Below are 18,381 nucleotides of genomic sequence, written 5' to 3'. Positions count from 1 at the left end.
CGGAAGACGGGGGGGGGGGGGGGGAGAGACACGAGCCCGAGCATGCCGGGCATGGACGTCCGCGGGACGGGCGACAGAGCGCCGGCAGCCGGCCGGAACGGGGCGCAGCCGGCGGCAGCGGAACTGGGAGGGAGGCACGCGGGGGCACCCCCGGATGTCGTCCGTGTCAGCCCCGCGGAAAGGGTATTGGCGCCTGCCAGAGTCGCAGGAGAAAACAGCCACAGGTGAACGTGGACCCCACCTTAAAAGAAGACCCATGCGTTCATTCGTTGCATTATTTTGTGCATAACAAGTAACGGTCACCAGGGGTTTTAGCACGAATTCCCGTGCGACCTGCGTGTTGCAGGACACGCCAAGGACTGCGTGACAGACAGACAAATCGCAGGGCGGCGATTCTTGACCAATATGGATGGCCGACGACCAAAGCGGATTCAGGCCCCCAGAGTCCTCATGCCCAAGGTCACCACTTTCTTGGTAGTTTTTTCAGTGGTGGTGCGATGCGCGAGTGTTCGACGTGCCGCACGGAACATCGGTAATCGCTTCCGATACAGAAGATAAACACAAACCAGGCCCGTTTCGCGTTTCCTTGTCTACCGAAGTGTCGCCTGCAGCCGGAGTTAAAGTTCCCCATATACTCGTGACCGCTGCGGCGGCCGGCGGGAAAGAACGGCCCCATTCATCGGCCTCGGTTTGTGTAGGGCTGACAGAGGGGGTGTTACCAACCCCAATGAACCACCCACGAGGAGCGCCGGGGGGAAAGCCTTGTAACTGACCGCTCGGCAAGAGCGCTGACCGCCGGTCGCAAGCGTTCGTGCGCGGTATGACGAACATTTAGGAGAACATCAATTAACAAAAACACGAGGCAGTTACAGAAAAAGGCATAACAGTCATTCTTATCAAAAGGCCATCAGTGTTGGACTCCTTTTAACCTCTACATACTTTTTACCTCCAAATGTTTAAACTCAACATGTTTCTTACCTCCGCATGTTTCTTTTAAACACAGTATGCATGCCTCTCAAATTAAACTGCGCATGCGCGACGACTGAGCAGATATGTGCGGGCAGCCGTCAAACGCCATTGTTGTTGTTGGTGATGCCACCCGCGCAATGAGCAGTACACGCCTGGCAAGCGGACCAGTCACGCCTGGCAAACGGACCAATCACGCCTGGCAGACCGATCATCTACGTCACGCCCTTCACAATGCCAGCGCGGCCGCCAGCCGGTCCGGAAGCCCGGCCGCCGGCGGCTCGCTGCCGACCCTCCTCCGCCCTTCGCGTTTTCCCCCGGCGCACTCAGCCCACAAACGGCAGACGGGTCAGCTCCCAACATGAAGGTCGGTCGGCACTCGGCAGCGGTAGACTGGGGGGAGGGCAGGGGCAATGTCCGCCTGTCCGAGCGATGTATGACATTCGACCACTGACTCCCACGCCGTGCACCAACCTCTGGTCTGACGTCACAGACCTCTTTACAGGTCAGCGCCGAGTGTACGCAGCTGAGTCACACACTCGTGGCAGTTCCCACGTTATGGCATTTTAACATACTCGAAGGCACGGCAAGACGGCAGCGCATTGAACAACTTCACGAGGAACTTTCAGAACCCGCATCTGCCCCGTCAAAGAGGCATTTTATCAGGATCGTATGGAGCAGCTGGAGTTGCTCCATTATTTGCTCCAAAAGGTAGCCTGCCGAGCATATTTCTAGAATGCTGTTAAGAAAGAACTCGTTTCGAGAACTTGCATTTAGAGCCCTATACCTGAGTCCCTCGTTCAGATTGCACGGCTTCCTCGTCCCTGGCTTACAATATGTCGGACAGCAATCACTCCACACGATCCGTTACACCAGCCGCCCACACCGCCTCTGTCCGTCCCCAGAGGTCCCTGTAGGCTGTCGTCGTCTTCACACCAGCCGCCCACACCGCCTCTGTCCCGCCCCAGAGGTCCCTGTAGGCTGTCGTCGTCTTCACACCAGCCGCCCACACCGCCTCTGTCCGTCCCCAGAGGTCCCTGTAGGCTGTCGTCGTCTTCACACCAGCCGCCCACACCGCCTCTGTCCCGCCCCAGAGGTCCCTGTAGGTTGTCGTCGTCTTCACACTAGCCGCCCACACCGCCCCTGTCCCGCCCCAGAGGTCCCTGTAGGCTGTCGTCGTCTTCACACCAGCCGCCCACACCGCCTCTGTCCGTCCCAGAGGTCCCCGCAGCCTGCCGTCGGTTGTCGTCGCGTCAGTTTTGCACAACGCCTCTACCCCGTCCCCAGAGATCCCTCGTAACGTGCCGTTGATCCTCATCGCACCAGCCGTTTACACCCCTGTCCCGCCTCCAGGGTCTCCCTGCAGCTCGCCGCCGATTGTCGCCACACCAGGCTTTCACGCCGCGGTTGTCCTGTCCCTGAGGTCCCTGCAGCCCGCCGTCGGTTGTCCACCCTCGAGTCCGGCTGGAACAACAGACGCCGATCGCAACGACGCCTCGGTGTGTTTTCGTTTCGGCGTGCGCACACAGTGCGGTCGGCGCTGAGACAACAGCGCCGCCCGCAGCCGCGCCCTCTGCCGCGTGTAATTGCCGCAGCGGAGCGGAAACACGCGCAAGGTGGGTGGCCGGGGTCGGAGGAGGTGCGCAGGGGCTCGGCGGCGTTCGGGGCACGTGCTGGAGACAGCCCATTACTCTCCGGCGTCGCGCCTGACCAATCAGAGCTCAGGGCGCGGAACAAGCGGCCGACTGGCCGGCGCTGGTTTGCCGCGTCGTCAAGAACGGATGCGTGGCGGACGGAGGTCCGGATACTCGGCAGCGAAGGGCGACGGGTGTCGGGATGGACAGAGCATGTGGTGTCATGTGCCTGCAGGAATCGGACGACGGTGCCGCGTGAGCTTGACTCGCCTGTGGCCTAGTTGGTATTTTGGAGTTGTGATTACGTCGGGACTTTATGTTTCCTAGCTTCAAAGCAATATAAGCATCGGGCTCGAGTGAAAGAAGCGTCCACAGAAGCGAAGCCAGCCAGCGTTACTGCGCGACTAGTTGAAGGGGCTGTCATCTGCACCTGCTTGACGCAAATGGGAGTTTCACAATATAATAAGAGCCAATGAGCCTTTTCTCTATGCCCGACGCATTGCTGGCGTGAGAGGATTTCAGAGCCAACGCACATCAATTCTTGTTAAAATTGCCCGTTCGACTGAGGCTCCGACGCCCACCAATCTTGCTGTCAGCGACTCCACGTCGATACAACGGCCCCCAGACCTGTCGATAAGGCTTAGACTGGGTGCAGCAGCGGCATAAATGGTGCAGAGGAGGCGAACATGGCGCAGAAGCGGCAGAAACAGCCCAGGGCAGCAGAAATGGCAGAGAGGCGGCAGAAGCTAAGTGGAGGCGGCGGCCACGACGCATGGCCTGATCGGCGGCACTGGCCGGGTTCCTGTCATCTCGTGATCAATACAGCTCGGCTTGGCTCGCTCGTATCTCGGATGACCTCGCCCCGGGCAATTTGCAGCCGACTGGGCCAGGCCGGGCGGGGCGGGGCGGGTCGGGGCGGGGCAGAGGCCGGGGGGGGGGGGGGGGGGAGGGGCGGTGAGTGACGGCGCAGTTGGTCGAGAGGGGAGGATGCTTTCCCCACACAGAAGGTCACGTCACGAGGGGCGTCACCAAGTCACGTGGGCGACGCACTAGCAGGCCCCAACAAGTCACGTGACCACAGAGAGCCGTGGCCACATCAAGACACGGGAGGGGGAGGGGGCGTAACATCAATAAATCAGAACGGGTCATATGAGCGCAGCACCGAAAATCTCGCACGGAAAGATAATCTACCAGACCCCTTGCGAACGGGAAAATATTCTGCGAGAATCTTTGCGGCACTACGAACGATGTTGATGTACCGCAGAAAACCAAGAGCGAGACAATCACCGCCCATGGCGTCGGAGTGGATCGTGGCACAAGGTCGACAGTAAAAAAATTTCCTGCGCGGCCGGCAGCCAGATCCAGCCAGCCATTACTGTAGGCACGCAGCACAACTCCGGCACCACGAGTGCCGCGTTGCTAGAACGCTCAAACCGTAGGCCGCTTCCTCGAAGTTAAGAAACCCGAGCGCAGCCTGCTGACCGCCCATCGGTGCGGGCCCGCGCCGGAGTGGCCGACGGTGTCCCGAGGGGGTGCCATGACCGGGTCAGAAGGTCGGCGGGTGGCCGGTCAGCGTCTGCGGCGCCTCGGGGAGCTCCCAGACCCAGAGCGAGCAGACGCCCAATGAATGGACAATGCACGGCAACAGTGCACAGGAAATCCCAGGCGACACTGGAGCTAACTCCGGGAACGCTGCAGGGATTCGATGATATGATCTGCAGTGGCAGTCCTTTACTTCGAGAAGGTCACTACATCACGCACCGAGAGAATCACTACATATCACATCGGGAGAGTCACTACACCACGCATTTAGAGGGTCACTACATCACGCATTGAGAGGGTCACTATACCACGCATTGAGAGGGCCACTACATCACGCACGAATCACGCAAAACATTTCAAACGCATTTGGCGACGGGGATAGGTATTTTCCAAAACGAAACACCAACATCTGCAAAGCATTGAAGACGGGTCGCTGCTGAGACTATATCGTGGTCACTGTGACAAGAACATCAAGGCTTCGACCACATGCTAAATATTTTAGCCGATGTGCAGCGTGGAAGTGGCAGTGGCACTCTGAACAAATAACACCCCGTCCCGGGCCCATTGTTTCCATGATTGATCGAAACAATCTACCGAAAAATTCCGAGATACGCGAGGCGGTGACGGCGCGCGAGTAAACAAACCACAATCCAGCCTTGCCGGCGACGTCGCTTAACACTCGCACAGCGCAGCGGCAAGGCCGCGGTTTGTCCCACCGCCACACTGCCGCTCGCTTCCCTATTGGCGGCCATCCTGACGGCACGGCAAGAGGGGACGGACCCGGGTGTCGCTCGGCCGCTGCCCTGAGGCCGGGTCGGCCGGTGCGTGGTCGCCACGTCACGCACGGCCCGTACTGCGCCGTTTGCGCGAGTTGATGGCCCATGCCGCTCCGGGCGTGTGCGTGCGACGCATCGACTCAGTCGCGCGGGGGCAACAGACGGAGCTCGATATTCTGCGCAGTAAGGACGCCGGTGAGGAAATAGATTGCCGCTGGGCGACAAAGGCGTTTCGAAAGGGAATTATACGACAGGCATCAAAATGTGAGCCCTCAAATGACCCTGCCCGTTCGAACTCACCGGCGGAAAGCTACGTCTGGCAGAACCGTCAAGTCAAAGCATTTCCTTTGCACGATTCACTGGTTACTGTGAATGCGTCGAGGCAGATGGAGTTACACCAAGGTTTCATCAGGAGCCATTCGTCCCTTCGCCCACAGAACCATGGTTCGTCCTCTCCCACCCAGGAGGTCACCCTTCCCCCCACCCACTGAGCGGGCGCCTCCTCCCACGCCACGGGACGCCTGCCCTCCGCCCTTCCCTCCCGGGGTGCCATCCGAGCACGCCTGCGTGCGGCGTCGATACGCCCCGCCGTCCAACGCACCCCACCGCGTCCACTGCGACGCGCGTTCGTCGCTAGTGACCGAGCCTGCCGGCATCGAGCATCGGTGACCTTCAGCGGCCGCAGGCGCCGGCTGCGTGTCACAGGAGGTCAGGTGCGCCGGCCGCCGCCGCCGCCATTTCGAGGCATTGATCGCCGCCGCTTGAAGTCGACAGCGGCCGCTGTTTGGCGGCCCGGGCCGGACGGCCGGGGTACGCAGTCCGGCGGGGTCGATGGGGCCCGCTCGCCCCGGGTTACCACCCCGCCCGGCGCACATCAACACCCCCCGGCCGCCGTCACACGCGCGGGGTCGACCAAAGTCAAGGTCGACTAAATACAGGGCCGGCCGCCGTTCACCAAGCGGTGGCGGGACGGTTGTTGGTACCGTCATAACGGGGCAGAAACGAGTAGGTGAACTTGGCATAAGGCCGCTGCATTTCCAGGTTTCATATCATCATCAAAACGCACACAGTGCGCATCGCGTGTGATGTCACGTTCATTACGTCGCGTGTGCTGACCCGTTCATTACGTCGCGTATCATGACACGTTCATTACGTCTCGTGTCATGATACGTTCATTACGTCCCGTGTCATGACACGTTCATTACGTCGCGTGACATGACGCATTCATTACGTCGCGTGTCATGACACGTTGATTATGTCGCGTGTCATGACACCTTCATTACGCGGCTTACCGGGCAATGCTGCGCCCGCGGTCAATGCGACCGAAAAATTGAATCGTCTCTCCTCCCATCGTCGGTCTAATGCCGCCCCGTCTCTCCCCCTCCCCACCGCCCTTCCCATACCGGTCTCGCGTGCCATCAGCGGACGTGGTTAGATGATGATGATGAGGTCATTCTCGCCTCCCGGCGGCGGCCGGGCCGGCTGACAAACGCGCTCGATTATGGGGCCCGTGTGGACGAAATTAACTCGAGAGACGGCACCTATCGACCGGCCCAGCCCCTGCGGCCCCGGTGGCCGGCGCAGACAAAGTGCCTCCAGCTACCAATCCAGTTTTTAAGTCAAGTCGCAGTGGAGAAGTGGAGCACCATGGTCAGGCGTAATTAATCTTCATGCTCTTCAACTTTTTTACCGTCTTGCGTGATTTCACGAGTTTGGCATCAGTTTTGAATCCGTAGCAGTGAGGCCAACGCATCACGGACACTGTGTCACTCCCCTGGATGTTACTCTGTAAACCTCGGTAGCGTGCCTGACAACGTAACAACAGCCCGATGAGCACGCACTTGAACCGCGAACGAGCAACTGAATTGCAATTGAACGCCGCTTATAAGATAACTTGCTGCCATCCGATCCCCTGTCGTTTCCTGCATGCTTTTGTGTTAGGGCGACGTGAACAAGCTAACACAAAATTGCACACCGCACGCCACTGACGTGCAAGACTTTGATGTCCCCGATGTAAACAGGAAAATGTTGTCGTCGGAAAGGGGCACCACGCGGATCAATACGGCATTTCAGCTTACGCGCCAGCATTACCAGACGCGCTCTGTCGGTCGGCAGCTATTTTTGGAAACCGGAGCGCGTTTTTGATACGATAACTCGTTGCCTATGTCGCTGAATTGACCACATTCATCACATCTCCGGCTGAAAGGAGGTCTGCTCGGTTGGCGAGGCGCGCAGCTCCAAGAAAGGGGAGAGGGGGGGGGGGGGGCAGCGTCGTCCAAGCAGCGTCAGACACAGCCGAGGCGCCGTATTTCTCCCTCGAGGAGGTCCGCGATATTGCCTCTCGACGACGAAATGAACTCTACGACGCGCCCGGAGACAGAGAACGGGCGGATGCGGTGGGACAGGAAGACGGCGAGAGTCTGCTGGAGCTCGGGGACAGGGAGACGGTGGGAGTCTGCCCGGGCTCGGGGACAGGGAGACGGTGGGAGTCTGCCCGGGCTCGGGAACAGGGAGGAGTCTGCCCGGGCTCGGGGACAGGGAAACGGCGAGTCTGCTGGGATTCGAGGATAGGAATGACTGGGACAGTGGACACCGGGGTTGACAGGAGGGAACCGGGAGCTATGGCAGACTGTGGAGACATGTACGTAAACTGTGTACAGGTGGGACATGGGAATGAGCCGTAAAGAATGCACTGCAGCGGACGTCGGTCGGTGGCTTTTGTGTGGTAGGCTGGCCAGGGGAAGAGGGAAAGAGGTCACCTAAGCCTGGACTTAAACCGGGATGTACTCTAAGCTGAGGATGACTGCCCAGAAGCGCTCAGACTGACCAGATGCACTCGTACTGCCCAGAGGCACACAGGCTGGGCAGAAACATTCAGATTGTCCAGAAGCACTCCAGATTCCCCAAAAGCACTAAGACTCCCCAGAAGCACTCAAAACTTCCACGAAGCGCTTAGACTGCCCGTAGGCACTCAAGACTGCCCAGAAGCACTCCGACTGTTCAAACGGGCCGAGTCCCGGCTCAGACCCTCCGAAGCGATTCGTCTGGAAAAATACCCGCCTGCCATCGACCGAGCCCGCGACGCCACAGAAAAAGCAGCTTACAGACCTCGGTCCGCCCGCCGGAGGCAAACAAGCATCCCGGCACTCCAATTCCCACCGTCAAAATACTGGCTGGGAGTGGACCGTTGTCGGTTTGGGTCTCCACTCACACGGCTCTCTTCGACCACGTCCGGAGCGTGCTGTGCTTGGGATCATTGTCAGTTACAGTCTCCGCTTGGATGGTTATTAAATTGGCTGAAGGGCTTACCTTTTCACAGGCCGACGTCGCCTTGATGTGCTCGGCATACTTGGCCTTGACGGGGCTGTTGTGGGCGCCGCAGAGAAGCTGCCAGACGATCCCGCGGAAGTGGTGGGGGATGCCGCGCCGCACCAGGTCCTGCCGCAGGTCAGGTCAGGTCAACATGTGTCAGGTCAAGCGGGTCAGGAGGTGTGAGGCCAGGTAAAACTAGCCTATGGTAGGTCAACATATGGTATATGGTATTAACTTTGGTAGGTCAACACAGATCGTGATTGTCGGAGCGGATCACCTAGTTCAGAGATCATGTCTGGTCAACAGAGGTCACAGTCGCAAGTAAGTCAAAAGAGCGTGACCTGGGGGCAGTTAAGCCTCGTTAAATCATCGGTCGGCCGATAGTCGTTGGATGGTCCAACTCCACCCCGCCGATATTCTATAACGCAGCATATGGAAAAATTTTACCACCAATCTCCCACCCATAGCCGGCCGCCAGCTAGTCGCCCTCACATTTCATAACCGTCAGAAGCCATTCGTGCCCCCATCCGTCTGGTCATTCTCCGTCTCATCTCCCCACAGCGTCCGTGCGGCTGAGATTACGCGAGATCACAGTCGGAGCTGAGATCCCATCTCGGCCGAGAACGAGCTCGGCGCGTCGTTCGCCGCCCGCCCGCCGCCGGAAGAAACGCCCCCGACATTGGCTCACTGCTGCTCTACGTGGCGGTAACATGACATGAGGAGGGCACGGCACTGCCGCCGAGACGTTTACGAGTTTGGCGAGTTTTTACGAGGCGGCGTGTCGGCAGAGCGACATTCTCCAGACGACTCCTTCCTCTTCATTTACGCGAGTAGCAGGGTCTGGCATAGCGTGGTGAAACGGGTGCAGAGTCCGATGGTGTATCCAAGTAGCGACCGGCACTTGGGTTCTAAACACAGCTGGAGCACCTAACACCGTATACTTGGGGAGAGCAGGCCGTATACTTGGGGGCAGCGGACCGCATGCTTGGGACCGGACCGCATGCTTGGGACCGGACCGCGTGCTTGGGACCGGACCGCATGCTTGGTGAGAACGGACCGCATGCCTGGGGACAGCGGACCGTATGCTTGGGACTGGACCGCATGCTTGGGACCGGACCGCGTGCTTGGGACTGGACCGTATGCTTGGGTACAGCGGACCGTATGGTTGGGACCGGACCGTATGGTTGAGACCGGACCGCATGCTTGGTGAGAGCTGACCGTATACTTGGCAAGAGCTACTTGAATCTGGGAATTCCTAAACTTGGGCCGGATGAGAGACCGCCGAATGGCCACATTTGATCCAATATTCCGCTGTGGTTACCAGCCGACCCATCTATCCAGTGATCCGTCACCGGTCATTGAGCCTGCCCAGAATATCCGGTTCAATTCACATCGCGTGGATCCGATTATAAGAACGCGTCCGCTTGATTTCGCAACTCTGAGTGCGTACTATTTTGAGCCTTTCCGTGGATCTGCTCCAAGATCAATGTTTGGGTACTGTAGCGAAGCACTGCTTAAATGCCGTTCATGACCTACAGGCCGCTACTACCTCCGGATTGTGTGCAAATTCGCTTTCATAACTGTCAGCGATTCTGCATATAAATTCATGTATATTATATCAAACCACTATAATACGAATATGCTTCCGCGACACAGAACGGTATGATTTTGGAACCCCACAGGATCCTGGACTCCAGCACGAGGTTAGCCTGAACTCTACACGGATATGAAGCCAGACTTCCGTAACATCGTAAAATGCTGGAGCTCTGTACAACTAAATCCAAGAACAAAATGCTCCATACACTGTGCAGTCATGATCCCCGACTGTGCACCGGTTCAATTCCGGACCACTGTACGGATACGATTTCGGACCAATGTGCAGACAGGATTCCGTGCCGCTGTGTGGACACAATGCCAGACCACTGTGCGGGCACGATTCCGGACCGCTGTGCAGACGCCATGCTAAGCCGCTGTGTGATCCCGTACCGCTGCGCAATTCCGTATTGCTGTGCGATTCCTACCGCTGGGCGATTCCGTACCGCTGTGCGACTCCGTACTGCTGTGCGATTCCGTACCGCTGTGCGATTCCGTGCCGCTGTGGGATTCCGCACTGCTGTGCTATTCTGTACCGCGATGCGATTCCGGACCGCTGTGCGGACACGATGTCGGACCGCTGTGCAAATGCTCGCCGGACTATTGTGCGGACACGATGCCGGACCGCTGTGCGGACACGATGTCGGGTCGCTGTACGAATGCTCGCCGGACCACTGTGCGGACACAATGCCGGACCGCTACGCGGACACCACTCTGCACCGCGGACCGCGAGCGCCGGCGGCGGCGGCGGTCCGCCGGACCCGTCGGACCTCGCGTCGTTCGGGCCGGACTGAATTCACCAGGGCAGACGCCGCGGTCCGGCCGGCCCGGGCCGCACCGATTTGTGAATCAGATTGGTCCGTCGTGCTGGACGTGAGATAATCGGGTTTGATTTATGGCCGCTGGGCGGCGGGCCGTCGGGCGCCGCGGCCGTCGGCACGCTTCCCAGAGAACTCGGCCGCTGCGCTGGTCCGTTGTGCAGGCGATGGATGTGACGGTGGTGGTGGTGGTGATGGTGATGGTGATGGTGATGGTGATGGTGATGGTAATGGTGATGGTGATGATCGCATGGTCGCAGAATACGACATTCTCTCAAATAACACGAAAGAAGTGGTGTTTTTTTTTGGACAATACCGTCCATTACACCAAGGCCGAGATAGTTGTGACACCAAGAGTTGTCACATGGAACCCGATCCATGTGACGACAACTGCGTCAAAAAATACCAATCAAAATATTTTTTAGCATTTTTCGGTCAGAGGTATTCCCGAGATAAGACAAAGAGGGTGGGTAGCATGTAGTAGTATCATGGATAACTTGACTATATGACTCAACTGCTTGAAATAAATCGGTATCACAGAGGCGGAATGCCTTGTGCTGGGACGATGGATGCATCCACTAACTACCACACACAGTTTGATACTAATGTATGACGTGCATCATCATTTGGGTTGTGCTGAAGGCATGATTTACTGCGATTCCCCCCCATGTCTCTGAGATATATGGGTGGCAATGTTCCCAGCACCATCTCCTCCCAATTGATGGAAAGCCTCCCACTAGCGGCTTCAAGGAAGAGCCGACCATAAATCAACGTACAATCTGGCATTTGACCATTTCATACCGTAAGTATGCTTCATCACTGAGAGCACGCCGCTGTGCTTTGATAGTGTGAAGTAAGTCAGTGCCAGTGCGGATCCAGAAGACGCAAATCGAAAACGTTTGAGAAAAGCAGCACGTGCAGCGGCCAAAACACCGCGGCAACATTTCAGAGAAAGCCAAATCTTGATGTGGGTTAGACCTGACCTGACCTGACCTGATTAGACCTGATTAGGTATACCTGATTAGTTCGGAACGTGAAATGAGAAAGGACAACGAGTGATGCAACACAAACCTCAACAACAACCACAAAAAAACAAAACAAAAAAGACGGAAACAGCGCGGCAACACGGCACCAGCCACAGAGCAAAGCAAGCCGCTCACGGCGAATCGACGCCAGTGGCGACCGGTGCAGACAACATCACAGCAGCAGTGCTCATCCCAGACATCACCTTGACCTGCTGCTGCTTCTTCTTCCAGTGCAGATCCCACTCGTTGACGATGCGTCCCCAGACCACCCAGGCGTCCTCCTCGGGCTCGGCGGTGCTGTCCTGACCCTGACCCGAGCTGGTGCCCGAGGTCACCGAGATCTGAGAGGTGTCGGACGACTTCCGGCTGTGTCCGGAGGCGTTCGACAGCGAGTTCAGACTCTTGGCGTCCGTCTCGATCATCCTGCGGCCATAGAGGAGGACGGGTCACGGCCGAGTCGGCGCGAACACGGAACGCGGCAGGACGTGCGAAGCCAAGGTCAGTATCAGTTCCTTCAGGTCACGTCACGTCACGTCACGTCACGTCACGTCTTGTCACGTCACGTAACGTCACGTCACGTCACGTCACGTCACGTCACGTCACGTCACGTCACGTCACGTCACGTCACGTCAGGTTGGATCGGGAACGCTCCGGCTCTCAAGTCAGAGGCTTAGAGGCAGATTACTCCCGTCTGATTTCCATAATATCTAAATTTGTTCACCAGGCATTGTGCTCGTCGTCATTTAAACCAGCCTTTTTGGCATTGTTTGAGTCATTTAATGGCTGATCATTGGGGACTTAACGATGATCGAGGTTGATGCTGCACAGCGTGTCGCACAGCGACATATGAAAATCAAAGGAGTGCTTATCTTGTGTTGTTGAGCGCATTTGCGAGGACCATTATGCATATAGATAAGCTGGTGATAATAGCCTTATTCCTCGTAGAAAAACCAGGAGAATGAAAGTGTAAATACGTTGATATTTCCGCAACATGTCGTTACCGAAGCGAAGAGCAGAAGTCGGTCCGTCGCTTCTGCTTTTTCTTTCGAGAACGCCATGTTGCCGAAATATTAACGCATCTTTATCACCATTCTGTTTTTTTTCCTGCGAGGAGTAAGGCTTTCACCGCTGACTTGTCTAAGCGCCTGTCTCCTGTTGCTCATCTAATGCACTGCATTGAACCGGACTCGGGTTTGCCTATTGCACGTACAATGCTGATCACCACCGCAGTCGGGCGATTTTAATCATCATCATCGCACCGCGAGGCCTCAGTCTGACAGCCGACCTGACGTGACCTCTCCCCGCCCCAGGCAGCATGGGGTCACGACTGACTGTCACCAGCTGTCCCCGACGGCGGTCGACACGGGCGACGAGGTCAGTTTACCGTCGACTGGGCAGCAGAAATAGCACCCCGCAGCGGCCTGCCCACGGGTCTGCGGCCCCTCTGCACTGCTTGGGATGCTGCCTCCAGCCCCGGTAAGCTCTGATTTCCGAGAGCACGTGCGAAAGTCGTCCAGGCGAGGGAAAGAAAAGAGGCACGGATGCCATCCGAAGTAGTTCCGAGCGGTGGTGGTGGACCGATTGGGTTGGAGACGGCCGCCGCACGAGGAGGAGAGCGCGGCTCGATGGCCGTAGCTGGAGGGGGGGGGGGGGGGGGGGGGCGGGGAGGGGAGAGAGACGCCACAGAAGGCGGAGACCTGCGTTAGGCAGCGGGAAGTTTGGTTCGATCGCGGACGAACACGACGGAACGGAGGGGACGAGAGAAGGACGCGAAAGTGAACACACCAGCTCAACGCGTCATGGGGACACGACGTTCCACGACGGTATGACCATGGCATGACATGACGATGAGACCGAGTCCAGCGACAGCGGCCGCGCCGATTCCACCGCGCGGCGCCACCTGGCGCCAGCGAGGGCGATTCCACCGCGCGGCGCCACCTGGCGCCAGCGAGGGCGAGCTCGGTGAAACGGTGGCCTCTCCGTCAGCGCGCTCCAATTGGGGCTTTGGTCGGCTGAGACAGGCTGCAGGCCAGTCTGTGGCCGCCTCTCCCAGGCGACTCGGTGATAAATGGGTCTAAGTTAGCAGAGCCGGCTAGAAATGGTAGCCGATGGCGGCGGTGGCGGACCGGGCGGCGGCGCGAGGCAGCGCCAGGATGAAAGTCGCCCTCATTTTTCCGGTATATGATTTATGCCCTCAGTTGGAGTAAATCTTCCGTTTTTGAAAGATAGGGATTTATGTTTTTCATTAGGCACATGCATCGCTGTATGTCTCAAGTTCGAAATGAAAAGTTAGCTCAGCCCAAACTTCAGCTGCTGCAGCATTTCACATGTGAGATTTCCGCGCACATACGAGGGTGAAACACGGCACGTGCCTCTCCCTCAGCAGGTCTGGGTCGCCGAGATCGGGAATGCGTCAAACGAGAACGCCCAGCGCGGGTCGCCCTCTCATCGCAACGCCGCATTGCTCACTGCAACACACCTTAGGTACCGCCAGGCCAAGTCACGACGAGAAAGGTAAAATGGCCTAAAATGGTCTGTGGTAAAATGGGGATCTGTGACTGCTGCGCCATGGGAGTCCTCTGGGACCCCTGCCGGACCCAGCTCGACTAGAGATCGCGCCCGTCCTCCTGCCAGTCCTGCGCGCGCCTCCGTGGCCCAGCGAAGAAGCTGCAGCCAATGACTGACTGACAGACTGACACTGTCGACACACGTTGCTAATGTCGCAGTCCAAGCACTCGACGACGATGGGCCGTCACGGCACATGGCGATGAATGCCGAGTTGATTACACAATTCTCTACGGAGACGGGTGCAAGAGGGGAGTCAATGGGAGGCAATTAGAGGCTTCTCGTGTGTGTGCGTGTGTTCGCAAGGGACGTGTCTCCGGGGAAGCCACGCCGGGCAATACAGCGACGCAACTGAAGCGGCGCTCCCCCAGAGACGGGACGTGATCGAGGACGTTCCGAACGAGAGGAAAAACATCACAGAGCTTCACCGGGGACTGCGGAGTGCGCCGGTGTCAAACATCTCGGGGCATTGCAACCGACGAAAGCTCCACCCTCCGGGAGCAATTCAGTCTGCCGAAATCGATGCTTCCAAGCGTGTTTTAGAAGGCTAGAGCCTGTCGATTCAGATACATTAATGGCGGCAAATGCTGGGCTATTCAATGATTTTCCTTCTAACGGATGTCAGCCGTCCCAGCGACGTCTCAGACGTTTGGATGGTGGGTCGGCTGGTGCTGCCACACATTTGCCACACACAAATTGAACGAGTGATGAGCTTTCACCCCAATCCACAGAAGGGAAATTGCGTTTCGGACGGCCGCCTCCTCCCTGCAAACAAAGTTGCGACAAGTTGCGTCCTGCAAGATTTCCTGCGCGTAAAAAGCGGGCCCGGATGCTCGCTGAGAAGTAATCTGCCGCCTCCCACGTGTTTTTCCAGCTTAACTTTAGCCGAGGCCTCTCTTCGGGCGAGTAAGTGCCTGTTCAGCCGGCCGTCTCTGTTTTGTCGTCCTATCACGCGCCTTGCGTTTCATTGGCGCTGAATGGCTGCCTGTTCTATTCGCCCATTCGGAATGAGAATGGGGGCCGGTGATCAATTATGCCGCGAGGCAGCGCTGGGGCAGCGCAGCCCGCCGCCGCCAATGTCTGCGGCTGTCCGGCTGCGGTCATCGTCGGCCAGCCATCGTCAGCCAGCCATCGTCGGCCAGCCACTGTCGGCCAGACACGCTGGGAGCTGTCCGGTTCACTGAAGGGAGACATACAGGCCACAGCCGTGCGGTGCAAAACCAGGAGATTTAGGATGCATGAAAACCTCGACAGCACGAAACAGCTACACGGCTCAACGGAAGGATTGAGACGATGTACTAGTATCGCGGACGGGCTGATCATCTCCGACTGCCGCCCTCGTGAGAGGAGTACGACAAGGCGAAGACGATGGTTCGAACATATGTCGAGAACATCATCAATGACAAGATGACAGGAACATTCGTCCGGGACAAGAACACGGCGTGGCGAAGCGCAGGTGTTACACGCGCCACCGAGGTGCCAGGAACGGCGGAGGTGAGATGCGATTGGTGGAATGCTGCGGCGTTAAGACGGCTGCCGGGAAAGTGACGTCAAACAAAACGAGCCCCGCGCAGTCATCAAATTACGCTTGAACGTCCCGCCCGGTAAAGCTGAGATGAAAGAGGCTATCACGTTAACCGCCGCTGGCATGAACAGGAACGACGGCGGGCCATCGCTGACGCCCTCAGCTCGCCAGCTTCAGCTTCCTCTGGACGGACACCGAGCGCGGTCCGGGCTCGGAGGCGCCTGTCGTCTCTGCGCCGGCTCAGCTGACCAGCCAGCTGACCAGCCAGCTGACCAGCCAGACCCACACTTAGCCGGCTGATCTCTGATGCGACGGTAGATCGGGGCACGGGGGGCCACAGCACGGCCATTACCATTCCGGCTAACGAAGGCAGATTGGGATCTATGTCCGCCTGGCACCGAGGAAATAGGCTATCGCGGCCGCTGTCTGCCGGCCGTATTTGGGAATTGTGATTGGGAAAATCCGCGGAAAATCAATGTCGATTGTGCGTTAGCTTCACTGCGCGGGACCATGTGCGCATACGGTGTCGTCGCTTCACGAAGGAAAGCATAGCGATGCACAGTACACAAGGACTTTTGACGCTGGTGACCTATGACCTCTCCAACATCGCCAGGGTGGTGGCCATTCCGTAACCTTGGTTCCAGCAGTCCTCTTTCACCGCGCGTGCCCTCACAGCACGCCAGATAATACTGCTGATGGGATCATTTACGTCGGTGAGATCTCCATTCATCTGACCCTGTTCGGAAACGCCGACATTAATTCTGACATGCCTGTGTGACAAGCGCTCATAACACCCCAGCCTCCTCGCGTTATAGCTCTTGATGGGACAACAGTCAGCAGAGGCTGACATCCACAGACAGAATGCGACCTTGACCTCCTCACCACAGTCACAGACAAAGGAACATCCGCCAATGCCGCCATTTTCGGGCGAAAAGCACAAACAGCTGAAAACGACAACCGTCGCGACGTTCCGAGCGAGGTTCGGAGGAAGCACGCGACAGGAGGACGACACGAGCCTAATCAGCTTTGCGCCGCCGGGGAGCGCGGCCGGACGCCCTTAAGCCGAGGCGACCAACCATTCTGACCAGGCAGGGGCTTCGGAGACGTCAGCCCACACGGCCGGGGAATGGGCGTCCCCGAAGTCCACGTCGGCGCGTGCTGATGGGTTTGGGCACGTGACAGGTCGCGGCTGGAATCGCCAAGTCGAGGGGTCAGCAGGGTCAAGGGCTCCACCGGCCTGCGCTGCCGTGAGTGCTGAGGTCATGGCTCGGGTCTCACAGGTACGTGACTGCCCAGTCATGCCCGAGCCCGCTGCACCGGCCGGGCGAGAAGGGATCAGAGAATGGCTGTTCGACAGATGGCTGGCTGGTTGGCCGGAATGGCTGCTTGGCTTGTTAGTTTTCCAGTGCGCGCTCTCGATACCGATCACAGATAAACGCTGGTGTTCCAAATAATGGTGCGTGATTGCGTTGGGGGGGGGGGGGGGAGGGGGGGTGCCGACGGCAGTGGGCGTATGGTGATCAGAATCAGTGACAATTGTGTGCGATGGAAATCGCGCCAATCACAACCCACTCGCTACAAGCTTGACATCTTCTCTGCCTGCCACTCGCTGGAAGAAAGCCAATTAATTACCATAAGCTATTACCGTCCCGAGAAAGTGGTATCCACCATCCACGTCATTATGTAAGCTGCATGGGATGGACCATTAGCCAACGACTATGAGCTATTCGTTGGCGTGCGTCCAGAAATAATCCCGAAAGCGCTGCGTGCCGTGATGAGATTGTACCGAAACGGACCAGGGACCCCATCACAATATCATATGGCGAGATTCAGACAGGATAACGTTTACCAGCGCGACGTCCATAGAGCAAACTAAAAGCATGCCAGTCGAGATTACTTAATCAAATGAGCATTCGTTCATGGCATTTAGCTTGTAGGCCAGGAAAGCACAGAACGCGGCGCTGTGTTCCACATTTGCGTGCTTGGTTTGACAGTTACGTGTTTTCATGCATGTTCAGAGGCAGGGGCACGAACACATCAAAGTGACGCCTTATAATCATCTGTCACAGCGGAACCAGCTTCAATATTTCATCCGGGATCTGCAGGTTGTTTGCTTACTCTACGCCCGCGCAGAGCTCAGCAAACAGCTGTGTCTGGCAGGCAGCTCGGCACGAGCAGCTCCGACGTCAATCACAGCCCGAAGAACCGCGGCGCTCCCCCCCCCCCCCCCCCTGCACCGGGCTCGGGTGTACCGGAGCACGGGCGGCAGGGCTGGCTGGCTGGCCGGACCAGTCAGCCCGCGGTGAGCGCGCCGAACTGGACCAGGACGGTCCAGTCCCGGCCCGGTCCAGCCGGGGTTCAATCTGGTCACCGGCGCCCGGCGGCGGCGACCGAGCGCGGTTAATCGCGCTAAACGGCTGGCCCGGGTGCGCCGACTCCAGCACTGCCGCCCACGTCCTCCCCTGCCCAATTCCAGCACTGCGGCTCCGGCTAATTCCGGCGGTCGTTTCGGCGCGGACGCACCGCCCCGGCGGCCGTCTCGAGGCGGGAGCCGGACCGCCGCGCGGCCGCCCAGCACGGATTTACGCGCGCCACAGGCACGCGATTTTACCGCTATCGAGGCGC

The 18,381-nt window shown here is 58.2% G+C and overlaps 1 protein-coding gene across 3 annotated transcripts in view; it reads right to left on the bottom strand.

The window, feature by feature from the left end:
• The window catches only part of LOC119095584 (ecotropic viral integration site 5 ortholog), a 96,652-nt gene that overhangs the window by 18,605 nt on the left and 59,666 nt on the right, over nucleotides 1-18,381 (bottom strand). For all 3 annotated transcript variants that reach the window (XM_037218441.1, XM_037218439.1, XM_037218440.1), the window contains 2 exons: nucleotides 11,870-12,089; nucleotides 8,228-8,356 (listed from right to left, as the gene is read on the bottom strand). In XM_037218441.1, coding sequence (XP_037074336.1) covers nucleotides 8,228-8,356; nucleotides 11,870-12,089 — 349 coding nt within the window. The remainder of the gene's footprint in view (nucleotides 1-8,227; nucleotides 8,357-11,869; nucleotides 12,090-18,381) is intronic.

This window comes from Pollicipes pollicipes, unplaced genomic scaffold (assembly GCF_011947565.3).
Source record: "Pollicipes pollicipes isolate AB1234 unplaced genomic scaffold, Ppol_2.1 Scaffold_4219;HRSCAF=4965_pilon_pilon_pilon, whole genome shotgun sequence".
NCBI classification, from domain to species: Eukaryota; Metazoa; Arthropoda; class Thecostraca; order Pollicipedomorpha; family Pollicipedidae; genus Pollicipes; species Pollicipes pollicipes.
The sequence above is the reverse complement of the archived record's forward strand: the minus strand, read 5'-3'. Positions and strand labels throughout refer to the sequence as shown.